This window comes from Dromiciops gliroides, chromosome 2 (assembly GCF_019393635.1).
Source record: "Dromiciops gliroides isolate mDroGli1 chromosome 2, mDroGli1.pri, whole genome shotgun sequence".
Classification (NCBI taxonomy): domain Eukaryota; kingdom Metazoa; phylum Chordata; class Mammalia; order Microbiotheria; family Microbiotheriidae; genus Dromiciops; species Dromiciops gliroides.
Genome location: NC_057862.1, coordinates 87,087,336 through 87,102,946, shown reverse-complemented (window position 1 = coordinate 87,102,946; position 15,611 = coordinate 87,087,336). Strand labels below are relative to the sequence as shown.

The 15,611-nt window shown below is 35.9% G+C and overlaps 1 protein-coding gene across 1 annotated transcript in view; it reads left to right on the top strand.

Annotated features, from left to right (window-relative positions):
• The window catches only part of LOC122738329 (deleted in malignant brain tumors 1 protein-like), a 146,609-nt gene that overhangs the window by 82,298 nt on the left and 48,700 nt on the right, over nucleotides 1–15,611 (top strand). The window contains 2 exon segments of the mRNA XM_043980376.1: nucleotides 1,356–1,385; nucleotides 3,028–3,057. Coding sequence (XP_043836311.1) covers nucleotides 1,356–1,385; nucleotides 3,028–3,057 — 60 coding nt within the window.

Genomic DNA, 15,611 nt, shown 5'->3' with positions numbered 1-15,611 from the left:
TTAATATTCTCGAATTTGGTGAATGTCAGGTAACTGTCAAGTAAATGTCAGGCACTGGATTGTGAGTCAGGACTCCTGGGTTCATGCAGAAATTTCATCTTCAATTTTCCCAACTATAAAATGAAAGATTTGGAGAAAATTATCTCTAGAGTCACTTCTAACTCTGACATGTGAATCTTCAGAGTGAAGAATTCTTTTATTCAACCTATTTGGCTTGTAACTTATCTGTAATTCCCTACTTTCTGGTCACTAACATCTCTGCCTATAAATAGAACAAAACAGAAAGTTGTGCAAAGTAGGGTCTGAACACAAATAATGTCTATTTTCAGAGGACCAGCCTAGCCAAGTATGGAGACTCTCATCATCACCCATAGACTAACCTAACTGGAGAATGTATAACCATGACCAAATCATCTCTCAGTTACTCAAGGGTGTATTAAATATTACAAAAGCTAATGATGATGATGATAATAGCCAGTATTTGTATAGTGCTTTAAGGTTTACAAAACACTTTATCATATTATCTCATTTGAGTCTCACAGTCATACTATGTAGTAAATATAATTGTTATTTCTATTTTACAGATGGGCAATGTGAGGCTGACAAGGCTTAAGTGACTTCCTCAGGGTCATAGAGCTTGAAAGTGTCTTAAGGGAGATCCAAACTCAAGTATTCTGAATTCCAAGTCTAGCACTGTATAGAGTGCACTATTCAGTTGCCTAATTGTACATTCAGTCTCTCAAAATGACATCAAGATATTTTTTGTTGGAGAATACAGTAGTAGTCCTCTGTGGGGGGACAAAAGGACAGATATTTCTCAAGTGACCTAAGCTCCCACAATAAACTGAGGTCTCCACTATGGATCTAAGATCCATGAATTTACCTAATTCAATATTAATCTCTTTCATACTTTAATTTCAAAAGAAAAAAACTTCTTTATCTTCCATTTTCAATTTTAGAACCATCATCCTATGTTTGGGTCTAGTAGTGCAGTAACCTAAAACAATGGGACAGTTAAGTGGTGCAGTGGATAGAGCACTGGGCTTGGAATCAAGAAGGCTCATCTTTGTGAATTCGAATCTGGCCTCAGACACTTACTAGCTGTGTGACCCTGGGCAAGTCATTTAACCCTATTTGCCCCAGTTTCCTCATCTATAAAACAAGCTGGAGAAGGAAATGACAAACCACTCCAGTATCTTTGCCAAGAAAACCTCAAATGGGGTCATGAATCAGACATGACTGAAACAACTGAACAGCAAAAATCTTAAATATATAAATTATAATATGACTTTCAAATGTCCTGTTAGCATAAAATGGGATTTAAGTTTGACTTACATGTTTTGTTGTAATTTCAGCATCAACCATGGAAATGACCAGCAATCCTGGTAATTGTTTTGCTTGTCATCTTATTTTATGAACTACAGATGAAATATTTCTTGTCTAATTCCAATTAAATCAACCAATATTTATTGAGTGCCTGATCTCAGCAAGGCACTAGGTATATAATCCCTCCATTCTTCCTAATCTCCCTCAAGAATTCAGTCTCTGACTGCAAATTAAATATACTGCATTCTTCAAACTTTCAAAAATTTATGTCTTCAGAGCTAAGTAAGGTATACCCTAGTTCTAACTTGATGGAATGTGGTGAATAATAACTCTTCATGATTTTATAAACTTTGATGGAATGAGCACTGAACTGGGAGTCAAGACCTTTGGGTCTCCAGTTTTGCCATTGGTGGCTGTGTGACCTTGCTGTCATTTTATCTAGCTGGCTTTCAGCTTTCTTACATGATAGATAGATAGATAGATAGATAGATAGATAGATAGATAGATAGATAGATAGATAGATAGATAGATAGATAGATCTAGATCCATTTATATAGAAAGACAGACAGACAGACAGAGTTGGAGTAGATGACCAGTTACAATGTGCTATTATTATTTTTAGAATGGAGTTCTTTTATATAGCATGCCTAATTGGTGACGTCATGATTTTCCTCCCTCTTCCTGTTCATTCTGGCAAGAGATAGAACAAAACAGGAAATGATGTGAAACAGTCCTACCAACAATATCTGCTTTTGAGAACCAACCTAGCTAATTGAGAGGCTCATCCCCAATAGAATGGTAGCTTGGTGGAGGGTTGCCATCATCAAAGAAGCCATTAATCAATTCTCAGTTTTTCAAGGGCTCATAAAATGCCAAAAAGAAAGATGGGTCATTCAGTCCCTTAAAATTACACCAAAGGATGCTTTGTGGAGGATTATGAGCCCTGTGAGAGTAAGGACTTGGTTTCCCTAACTTTGTATCCCCAGTTCTTACCATAGTGCTTGGTACATAGTAGATGCTTAATAAATTCTTGTTCACTTACCATAAAATTGTGGTAGCTGCCCTGAATGACAAAGAGGAAAAATTAGACTGCCTTGATCGACTGATATCTCCATTATGGTTCCATTATCTATGAATTTGCTTACTTCTTTTTGGGGGGAGGGGATTGGGCAATGAGGGTTAAGTGACTTGCCCAGGGTCACACAGCTAGTCAAGTGTCTGAGGCCAAATTTGAACTCAGGTCCTCCTGCATCCAGGGCTGGTGCTTTATCCACTGCACCACCTAGGTGCCCCCTATTTACTTCCATTTTGAATCAGCTTATTTTCCATGAAGCCAGGACCCAAAGTATGACATTACTACTTGACTTGGTACTGGTGCTCAATTAAAGAGGATCCCTGAATCTAATTATATTGTGTCATAATGTGAGATACTTTCGTAAGTTCATCAAAGAGACTCTATCATGACTTTTTATAACCAAATAAAAAGCATCTCACTTGACTCAGCCTTTAGATTCTTCTGTCCTTTTCACTAATTCCAAGAAGAAAAAAAAGCCTTCCATATTTTCAATTTTAGAAACCAATATTTTATGTCTCTGCTTGACACAAAGAATAAATCTTGCACACAAAAATATAACTATTAAACTTCTTGATAACCAAAGATGGAATGCAGTTTTTATTTACACTCTTTTTTTTCATTTTCAGCATCAACCACAAAAGGGACCACTTCACCTGGTAATGAGTTTTGTTGCTACTTTCTTTCAGTATGGAACACAGAATAGCCTTTTCTATTAAGTAGGAATGGTGTTTCTGTCTAATTCCAATGAATTCAATGAATATTTGTTGAGCATCTGCTATCTGAAGGCATTGGGCACATACTTTCTCATTTTATCACTATTGCATACATGTCTACTCAAGATGAGTTAATAGTTTTGAAGTCTTTACTCTTTCAAAAACTTGCCCCTTCTCAGATTCAGAGGGTAAGTTCTACTTGTAATATTCTGGCATTTGGTGACTAAGTCAATATTTACTAAACTCTTCCTGATTTTATAAAATCTTATGGGAAAGGTTTTGGATTAAGAGTTACAAGACTGGGGCAGCTAGGTGGCGCAATGGATAAAGCACCGGCCCTGAATTCAGGAGTACCTCAGTTCAAATCTGGCCTCAGACACTTGACACTTACTAGCTGTGTGACCCTGGGCAAGTCACTTAACCCCCCATTGTCCCGCCAAAAAAAAAAAAAAGAGTTATGAGACTTGGGTTCATGTCTCAGCTTTGTCAATGACTGGCTGGAGGTTCCTGCACAGGTTTTGTCACTTTGTGGGCCTCAGTTCCTCATCTCTATAGTGAAGGATTTGGGACTACAGAATCTACTACTCTGATATTACATGACTTTCTGACTGGATATATCTTTCCTTCTTCTAGTCAATCTAATTAGCATATTTCCTGGACTTTCCTTCCTTTCCACTACTAACTTGCCATTCTATCAAAAGGTAGAAGTTTTAAAATGAAGCAATGGCAAATACATAGCTGACTGTTCTGATATGAGTTAGAAACATAGGCCAAAGTAATGTTTTGAAATTATCCAGTAATGTCAATTTTTCATGCTATACCTATGTACTCTTAACTTTTTGAGGAATGGATATATTATCACCTCAACACTCACATGCATACATGCTTTATAGAGTCCCCTGGGGTTTTTTTGTAATAAAGTTTTTTTTCCTGTTATATGTAAAGATAGTCTCAACTTTTGTTTATACAAGCTTTCCAATTTCAGATTTTTCTCCCAGAGTTGCCTGGTTTTTAATTATAGTTTTACCATTCTTAGAAATGTGTTCACTACATTACTGAAATACGGGAGAAGCTATGATAATGTTTTAAAAACAGGAAAATTTCTATCTATTCTTCAGTATTCTATTTATTTTATAATTTCAAGAAAAAAAAAACATTCCATTTTCAATTTTCCATTTTCCATTTTAAAACCTAGCATGTTGTATCTTTGTTTAATAGGACTTAATTCTATTCTAAATTAAAATATAATTCTTAAACTTCTCATTCACAAATGATGGGATGTAGTTTTATTTATACTGGTTTTATTTTTGTTATTATTTTTGCAATTTCAGTATCAACCACGGAAGAAACCACCACAGCTGGTAACTATTTTTGTTTCTGCTTTCTTGCTTTTTTGGGAGTGCACATGTTAGAATACCTTGGTTATTGAGAAGGAATGTTGTTTATGTCTAATTCAAATGAAATCAACCAAATTGAGCACCTGTCCTCTAAAGGAAGTGAGCACACACTTTCTCCTTTTCCTCACGATTGTATACAGGAAAGTCTCTTAAACCAAGTTAGTTGTTTTACTCTCCTTCATCTTTCATGAACATTCCCCTTCTCAGATTCAGAGGGAAAACCCTATTTATGATCTTGAATTTGGTGAAGAAGCCATTTCTTCCCCATATCTTTCATATACTTTATAAACTTTAATAGAAAGAATGCAGACCTGGGAGTCAGGCAACCAATTCCCCTGACTGGATGTCTGACCTTGTATAAGTCACCAAATCTTAATGGGTTGCAGTTTCCTCATCTATTTCTTCACTCCTCCTTTCTCACACACTTGAATAGCTGCACCCTGAATCTCACCATAACTCACAAGGTTTTAATCAAAAACTCTGACATTCACCTTTATGACTATAACCTCTCATTCCACTTCTCCCAATGTGTCATCACTCTGCCTACTCCTATTATTCACTCTCTTTTCCAGCTTCTTACACCTCTACATATTCTATGATCCAGATACACTGGCCTACTTGAAATTTCTTGAATGGGAGACACCATCTTTCATCTTAGTACCTTTGTACTTTGTGTCCCCCATTCCCAGAATGCTCTGACCCACCATCCTCCCCAGGAGGCCTCTCCTAGTCCCCCCACCCAGCTCTGAATATCTTCCCCTTTTATATAATCTTCATCTACTGTCTATATTTTCTATGTACCTAGTCAACCTGTTACCTCTTCCATTAGAGTGTACACTCCTTGAGAGCAGGACTGGTTTTTGTCTTTCTTTGAATCTACATTCTAACCCCGAAGCCTAGGAAAGAGCAATTATTGACCACTTAACTCAGTGGACAGATCTACTCCAGTACTCTAATATAAAATAGAAATGTCTGTTTGGCTTCTAAAGTTCTTTAAAATTAGACTTCTAAATTGTCCTTCTGGCTTCATTGTACGTTGGCCTCCCTCCCATACTCTGCAATCCAGATAAAACATCCATTTCTCTGTCCTTCACATAAGAAAGTCCATTTCTTGAGAAAGGTATATCAGAGAGCTACACCTCTGTGCCATGCCTTCTCCCCATGAGAAGTCCAAGTTTCCTTTCCCTAGCACCTAAATAAAATATTATTTTATTCTAAAAAAAAAGTCCATTTCCTATCTCTGGACACTCGCACTGGCAAGCCTCTGGGACCAGAATACATTTGCTGCTCCTCTCCTTCACTTCATAGAATCTCCACTGTCCTTCAAGATGTAACTCACACATGACATCCTACAAGAAGCCTTCCCTAATCCTCATAACTTCTAGTGTTTTCCCTCTCAAACTACCTTGAGAGCCTTACATTTATTTGTATTTATTCTCTTCATATTCTGTATGTATGCATTTGTAAATTTGTCTCCCCATTAGACTATAAACTCCTTGAACATAAGGATTATTTCTAGTAAGTTTTTTTATTTGGGGGGGGGGTCCCCCTGACACATGCATCCAAACACTGAGCACAGTGCCCGGAACAGAGTAGATATTTAATAAATATGTGTTTGTTGATGGTTTTGGTAGATTGTCACTATGATCTCTTCCATCTCTGATATACTTGGATTTTTCAGTTGAGTACTTTTATTCTTCCTAACCAATTTGTGACTTGTTCAGACTCCTTTCTTCTAGATGCTCAGTCAGATTTCTGTCAAAAGATAGAAACAGGAAGTGATATGAAGGTGCAGTTGACTACAGTTTAGGCAATCCTTTCTAATTCCAGGAAGGTACTGCTTTCTCAATACTGTGATCTGATCTATCACAAATCTGTACCATACACTGTAAATGGTTAACAAGTCAATCACTAACAGAATTCACAAATCTTGATATTTGTAATGAAATCTCTTCAGAAAAGTCATCATGATTTTTAAAGTTTGTTTTTTCCACATCAAGTATCAATCAAAACTGAAGATGAAAAACTAACAAATGTTCAATTTTCATGCTTTAGATTTTTTTCATGCTTTAGATTTTTTTAATTTTTAATTTTTTTGTTTGTTCTCTGATATTTTTACAACACTGTGTCATGCAAGTTTCCTACATGCTAACTTTTCATTTGTGCAATTAAATCAAAATTGCCATACTAAAAAAAGCAAGAGATGATGTCTACTTTTAGAATAACTGGTCTAAGTATAGTGAAAGTCATTACCCCATATACTGATCAGGTATTTTCAGTTGTTATGAACAAAGAATTCACCAATGAATTCTGTTATACAGGATGTCTCAAATGTCTTAGGGCTTTCAATTCAATTCAATAAACATTTGTTAAAGGTTACTCTATGTCAGGCACTATGCTGAGTGGTAGGGGATACAAATAAGACAGTACTTGCCCTCTAGGACTTTACAATCTAATGGAGGAAGACAACACATAAAATGGAAAGTGAAAAGGAAGGAGGGTTTGTAAGGTGGGGGAAAAAAGGTTCCTAGCCCACAAGCTTGGATACAGTGTAAGGAAAATGAGGTCATTGGATTTCTGAGCCTTCTCTAAATGGAAGATTTAGACAAAGTGTTTGCTCCAACCAGAAGAGGTAGAGGCTACTCAGGATGCTGATGAAATGTGAGTACCTAAACTGATACAATCTCCAGAATGATGAATGTCCTGTTGATTATGCTCTTGGAACATAATCATGAAGATACTAAATCCAGTTTTAAGCTTTAATAACTTCCAAAAAATAGATGCTACAAAGTTACAAAAAAAGCAACACCTGTTGGTTATTTAACAAACATAATTTGCTATACATAACTAATCAGTTTTCAAACATTGCAAAAACTTTTATCACCTGCTGATGAAGAAAGGACTACATTTCTCATGGTAGCCTCAAGATCATTCAAAGATCAATGTTACATGACATTTCTATGTGAATTGACAGGAAAAATTCTTAAAGAGAGAGAAAATGAACAAGGATGCTGAAGCAAGAGGATTGTATCTAACTAGGTACCACTCTACAAAAGTATTATTCAGAAACTGTAACAAAACACATAAGGGCAGGGTGCCTTGTCTTTTTAAAATTAATACTAAAATATCTTATTTAAATTTAATAAAATTCTATGAGTTTAAAAGAACTTTAGACTTTCAAAATTTTTCAAGGTCTGTATCAAATTTGTATCGAAAGTGATTAAAATTTTAAATTGCATTGAGATTTTAGTACACACTGTAGCAAAAGTGTCATTTTTGGACAATGACCTGTTCAATTTAGTCCCTCTGAATGAAATCAAGAGATATCTGCTTAGAAAACGTGGTACTTTCCCTCCCTGACAAAGAAAATTTAAGGTTGTTCCATAGATAATCATGGCTCCCTCAATTTACTGATATCTCCACTATGTATCTATCATTCAAGAATTGACCTAATTCAATCTTGACTTGACTTATTTTCCATGATTCCTAATCTTAAAGAATCAAAGTACTACTTATGATTATATTAGGGCTGAACTAGAGAAAAATCATTTTCTACTTACATAAAGCAATTACTAAAATGTGTTTCTAGGTGGCCAAAGACAAGACAGTATGTGAAGTTTTTCACAAAACAAAAGAGAAACATTTCATCATTTCATTTTTCAAGAAAAATTTCTCTTCTGATTCATTTTCCATTTTAGGGGCAAATATCTTGTTTCTGTGTTTAGTGAGTCTGAGACTTAAAAAGTATGAATGAAAATATTACTTCTAAATGTCTTGTCCGTGAAGATGAGATTTGGTTTGATTTATGCTGTCTTTTTATGATTTCAGCATCAACCCCTGCAATGACCACTGCATCTGGTAATTGTTTTTTTGTTGCTTTCTTGCTTTGTGGAATGTAGACATGCCACAAAATGCTTCAGTTATTCAGAGTAATGATGGTTAAATTTAGTTCAAATTAAATCAACTAATATTTGTTGAGCACCTGTTCTCTGAAAGTGGAGTTTTCCCACTCCACTATTGTCTACAGACTTATCTCTCAAGCCAAGTGAAAATCCTAATTTCTTTCATCTTTCACAAGTTTCTCTCTTTCCAGCATCAAGGTTGATAAGCCCTAGTTCTAGTGTCCGGGTGTTTGGTAAACAGGATCATGTTTATAAACTTCATAAGTTTCTTTGATCTAATGAAAATTGCCATGTCCTGGATTCATGTAATAACTACTTTTGGCTGGCTAAGTATGGGACCTTTGACAAGTGATTTCATCCCTATGAAATGAGAGTTGGATTCAGTCTCTGGCATCCTTTACCACTCTGATATTCTGTAATATTTCAGATGAAAGAGTTTTCTTAAGGTCTCTCTAATCTGTGAAGACTCTAAATCCCCCCCTTTCTACTAATCACTCATCTCTCTGTCAAAAAGGAAGGATGATAATTGAAATAATGTGCAATGCACAACTGAGAAACTTGATATGAATTTGGGAGTCAGTTAGATGGTATAGTGCATAGAGACATGAAGTCAGGAATACCTGAGTTGAAACCCTTACTGAGACACTTTCTACTTATGAAACTATCAAGTCACAACCTCTTTCAGTTCTAGTGTCCTCACCTCTAAAATGCTACCTCACAATCTTGGTGTAAGAAGAAAATTATATCACATATGAAAAGCTCTTTATAAACTTAAAAGCCCTACCTATGTGTATGCATGCCTGTGTAATATGTGTGTGTGTTAGCTAAAGTTATTGTTATTACTAATAATAATATTTGCAGCCCTGGTCAGTGAGGAATTTTTAACAATTGGTTGAAGTGATTTTCTGAAACTGTCTATAATTGTAACTATCCATGTAATACTGTTTTTGCATTAAGAATTTGAGAGTTGGTTGTATTATCATATCAATACCTCAAGAATTCATCATTCAAATGGGTGTGTGAATAGAGACACACCTTATGTAATTAATTATATCTCTACCATAGCTATAAAAACTGTCATTGATGAAAGAAAAGACACTATAATGACTTTTTATAAATAAAAAAATTCAATCTCTATTTCTGTATTCTAACTGTTTTACAGTTTTGTGGAAGAAAAACTTCCCTTCTTCTATTTTCCCTTTAAGAAGCCAATATCTTATACCTCAGCTTAATACAGCAGTAACTTGAATATTATTAACTATTTAACTTTAGCATAAGTTAAACTATAAAGTTCAGAATTCTCATTCCCTTTAAATGGGATTTAGATTTAATTGATGCTCTCTTTTGTTTGATTTCAGTATCAACCACAGAAGTGACCACCTTCTCTGGTAATTAAATTTTGAATGCTAAGTCTAAAATATATGAAATCAAAGAATATTTACTGTTCATCTGCCCTCTTCAAAGCTTCAAGCAAATCAGTTAGTCAGTAAGCATTTATTAAGGCCTTGCTATATGAAAACCACTGGGAATACAAAGAAAGGCAAATGACAGTCCCTGCCCTCCAGGAGTTCACTATCTAATAGACAAATCATTACTTCATTCTCATTAATATACAAGCACATCTCTGAAGGCAACTTAAACATATTCCACTCCTCAATCTCCCAAATTCTTGTCCCTTTAGAGTGTCATAAGGTAAACTAATACCATTATTATGCAATTTGGTGAATGGTATGGATTCTTCATGATTTTATAAACTTGATGGAAAGAGCAATGAGCTGTGAAGCCACTTAGGTTCTAGATCCAACCCTCTGTCTTTGTGCGTTTACTAATTTTCCCTGAGCTCAGAATATTACCACTTGAATTAGTATTGTTACACAACTAGAGAGAATCCCAGTTTCTAACTTTATCTTTGCAGGATGGAAAATAGTTTCACTAGTTTGTCAGAGATATGGGACTCAGGGGCAGCTAGGTGGCACAGTGGATAGAGCACCGGCCCTGGAGTCAGGAGTACCTGAGTTCAGATATGGCCTCAGACACTTAACACTTACTAGCTGTGTGACCTTGGGCAAGTCACTTAACCCCAATTGCCTCACTAAAAACAAAAACAAAAACAAAAACAGAGATATGGGACTCTGTAATAACTTTTCTAAATAAAAAATTCTGACACTTGACCTTAGTATTCCTCAGGCCATTTCATATCATAGTTTATTTCAGGGGGAAAGCTTCCCCATTTTCAACTTCTTTTTAGAAGCTGGCATTATGTATCTGTGCTTGATGTGACTAGAAAATAAACCTTATAAATGAAACCATGAAAAAATTACTATGAAAATTATTGTTTATCAAAAATGGAATGTAGATTTTACTTACACAGTCTTTTTTGTAGTTTCAGAATCTACCACAGAAGTTACTTCTTCAATAGGTAATTATTTTTGTTTTGTTTTGTTTTTGCTGTTTTCTTCCTTAATGAAATGTAGACATGCATGTAAAGCATTATAATTGGAAAGAAGAAATTCTTATTTTCTACTTGACATTTTGAAAGCCTGCATTTTATGCCTTTTCCTAATGTGACTGAAGTACAAACCTTATAAATGAAAATGTAATTGGTGATGTAACTTTACAAATTGTGAGATATAAATGTTATTAACACTGGGTTTGGGGTTTTGCAATTTCAGCATCAACTACAGAAGAAACCATTTCACCTGGTAATTATTTTTGTTTCTGATTTCTTGCTTTATGGGATGTAGATATGGCACAACCTGCCTTGGATATTGAGAGAGAATAGAATTTGTATTTATTTCAAACAAATCAGCCCATGATTATTAAACACCTGCTCTTTCTACAAAGCCATGGGCATGTAGTTTCTTCAGTTTCTGACTATTATTTACAAACCTCTGTAAACAAATTGAATAATTTTTCACAACCTTGCCTCTACAAAACATACAGAGGTAATTCTTCTTTCTAAAAATCTGGATTATAGGGAATGAGTCCCTCCTGATACCCTTCTTTCCATTAAAGAACACACACCTAGGAGATAGGAGACAGTTCCTTTGACTGTGGGACCTTTTATAAGTTACTTCAACTTAATAAGCCTCAGTTTCTTTATCTCCTTCTTAATTCCTCTTCAGTCACACTCTTGGATGGTTCCATACTGGATGTCACAATTACTCATGAGACTTCCACTTCCTTAAACAAAGCTCTGACATTCACCTTTCTGATTATAATCTCTCATTCCTCCCCATCCTCTGACCACCTCATCTGTCCTATACCAATTCTGCATGCTCTTTTCCAACTTCTTAAACCTTATTCCCCTTTGCACACTCTATGACCCGACACACTGACCTACCAAATTCCTTGAATGGGATACTCTGTCCCCCATCTCAGTGCCTTCACAAGGCTCACCCTGCACACCCAGAAAGCTCTGACCCCTCATCTCAACCTCATCATCTCCCTGCCTTCCTTTAAGGCTCACTTCAAATCCCACCTTCTGCAGGAGCCCTTTCCTGGTCCATTTGGCTGAATATGTAAATGTATTTTCCTTCCAGAATATCTTCATCTAGTCTGTATAAATCTTCTATTTATCTAGTCCTTGACAAAACTTCCATGAGAGTGGAAGTTGCTTAAGGACAGGTGCTAGTTTTCTCTCTTTTTATCCCTAGCAAGTAGCCCAATGCCTGGCACATTCCAGGTGCTTGACAAACCCCTGTGCAGTGACTGATTGTTTTCTTCTCCCACCTTCCTGCACCTCTGACTTCACTTTTCTCCCTTCTCACTCTTGACCCTGTGGTTGACCAACTCAATTCCACCCTGTCATCAACTCTCAGTTCCCTCACCTCTTTGGCCAATCAGGTCTCACTCCGTGCCAGTCCCTAGCACTGGATAACTCTTCCCCATCTGCCTCCTGACTCCTGATTACTGAACATGCTGCTTCAGAGTCCACATGGAAGAAATCCCACAACCATGCTGACTGTGAGGACTACAAATTCATATTATCTACCTTCATCCTCAACTGGTCACTGGAGCAAGGCAATCCTTTTATTCTTCCCTAATTGATTTCCTATCCCGCTCACAATGGAAGCTATTCAAAACCTTTCCTTCCCTTTTCACCCCTTTTACACCTCCACCTCCTGCCCCTCTCTTAGCTAAGACTCTCATTTATTTTTTTTATTTTTTTTTTTTGGTGAGGCAATTGGGGTTAAGTGACTTGCCTAGGGTCACACAGCTAGTGAGTGTTAAGTGTCTGAGGTTGGGTTTGAACTCAGGTCCTCCTGACTCCAGGGCCAGTGCTCTATCCACTGCGCCACCTAGCTGCCCCTCATTTATTTTTTACTAAGAAAATTGAAACAATTCTCTGTGAGCTCCTAAGCCTCTTCATCTCTAAACCTCCTGACATAATTGCCCCCTATCTCCTCCTTTTCCTAACCTCTTTTAATAAAGCATCGCTTCTCCTTGTTAAGGCAACATTTGAAAGGTCAACTATTTTTCTACATATTGATATATTTATTATTAAAATTCAACATAAACATTATCTGCTAATATAACTCTAACCAATGTTCAAAATGTGTTAAAACTTTAATCACATGCTGCTAATGAACGGACCGTATTTGTCATGCTTGCCTTAACATCATCCAAAGGGGGAAATCGAAATTTGTGATGTGATCTGACAAGAAAAAGTTTAATGGAGTCAGAGCAAATGACAAAGAAGCAACGAGCAGGATGATTTGCTCTAGTGAAAACTAGACTACAAAAGTGTTGTCCAGCAACTGTCACTCACATGATACATAGTGGCAGGGTGCCTTGTCTTTTTCAAATGAAAACTAAAATATGTTATTCAAATTTTGCAAAATTATATTAGGTTAAAGGAAACCTAAACTTTCAAAAAACTTAAAGTCCCAGGGGGCAACTAGGTGGTGCAGTGGATAAAGCATAAGCCCTGCATTCAGGAGGACCTGAGTTCAAATTCGGCTTCAGACACTTGACACTTACTAGCTGTGTGACCCTGGGCAAGTCACTTAACCCTTATTGCCCCACCCAAAAACTTTTTTAAAATTTTTAAGTCCCAATCATTTATGCTTCTTAAGTAATTAAAGATTAAAATTACATTAGGATTATAGGCAATTAGGTACCACACTTGCTAATGCCTCTGAATGACATCAAGGGATATTTTCTTAGAAAATATGGTAGTTTCCCTCCACAACAAAGGAAACGTAGGGTTTTTCGATAGATAATCATGGCTCCCTTGATTTGCCTATATCTTTACTTTGTATCTATCATCCATAAATTGACCTAATTCAATATTCACTCAACTTCTTTTCTATGATTCCCCGACCCCAAGATATCAACTTAATATTATATTGGGACTAAAGTAGAGAAAATAATTTTCTATTTTTTAATGCTATGACTAAAATATTGTTCTAGATGTCCAAAGACGAGACAGTCTGTGAAGATTTCTCACAAAGCAAAAGAGAAACATTTCATCTTTGCCTTGGGATTTCTCCATTTCTGCTTTATAGTTCAATTTCAGAAAAAATTTCCTTATGTATCATTTTCCATTTTAGGGGCAACCATCTTATTTCTATGCTTAGTGTGTCTAAGGCTTAAAAACGTATGAATGAAAATATAACTTCTAAATGTTTTGTGCATGAAGATGAGATTTGGTTTGATTTATGCTGTCTTTCTATGATTTCAGCATCAACCCCTGAAATGACCACTTTATCCGGTAATTGTTTTGTTGCTGTTTTGTTGCTTTGTTGAATGTAGAAATGCCACAGAATAACTCAATTATTTAAAGGGAATGATGTTTAAAATGTAGTTCAAATTAAATCAACTGACATTTGTTGAGCACCTGTTCTCTGCAAGACACTGGAAAGAGAGTTTTCCCACTCCACTATTGTCTACAGGCATGTCTCAAGCCAAGTGAAAATCCTAATTTCTGGGGCAGCTAGGTGGCGCAGTAGATAGAGCACTGGCCCTGTATTCAGGAGGACCTGAGTTCAAATCCAACCTCAGACACTTAACACTTACTAGCTGTGTGACCCTGGGCAAGTCACTTAACTCTCATTGCCCTGCCAAAAAAAAAAAAGAACTACATAAACAAACTTAAAGCCCTATGTATCTGCATGCTGCATGCATGTATGATATACGTTATGTTAGCTAAAGGTATTGTTAACACTAATAGTAATATTTGCAGTTCTGATCAGTGCGGAATTTGTAGCAATTAGTTGAAGTGATTTTTGAAACTATGTAACTATCTATGTAATACTATTATTATATTAAGAATTTGAGAGTTGGTTGTATTATCATCTCAAGAATTCATCATTCATATGGGTGAGTGAATAGGGACACACCATATGTAATTATATGTCTGCCATGGCTATAAAAACTATCACTAAGCAAAGATAAGATGCTATGATGACTTTTTATAAGTAAAACAAAAATATTCTTTCTCTATCTCTGTATTCTATTTTTCAGTTTCATGGAAGAAAAATTTCCCTTCCTTCAATTTTCCATTTAAGAAGCCAACATCTTATATCTTAGCTTAATATGGCAGTGACCTAAATGTCATTAAATATTGAAATTTAGCATAAATTAAACTAAAACCTTCAGAATTCTCACTCCCTTTAAATGGGATTTAGGTTTAACTGATACTCTCTTTTGTGTGATTTCAGCATCAACCACAGAAGCAAACACCTTATCTGGTAATTAAAGTTGGAATATTAATTCTTAATCAAATGAATTCAAAGAATATCTATCGTTCATCTGTCCTATAACATGCATTAAACTCACCAGTTAGTTAGTTGATAAGCATTTATTAAGGCCTTGCTATATGCCAAGCACTGGGAATACAAAGGAAGGCAAATGACCGTTCCTGCCTTGCAGGACCTCACTATCTAATGGTGCTTTCTCATAGATATACAAACACATCACTGAAGACAAGTTAAACATATTCCGTTCTTCAATCTCCCAAATACTTGCCTCTTTAGAGTGTCTTAGGGTAAATTCTAATCTTATTATTATGTAATTTGGTTAATTATAGAGATCCTTGATGGTTTTATAAACTTTGACGAAAAAATAACTGAATTTGTGAGTCAAGACACTTGGGCTCTAGACACAACCTTCTTCCATTGTGAATCTACTAATTTTCCCTGAGGTCAGAGCCCGAAATACAATATTACCACTTGAATTAGTATTGGTATACACC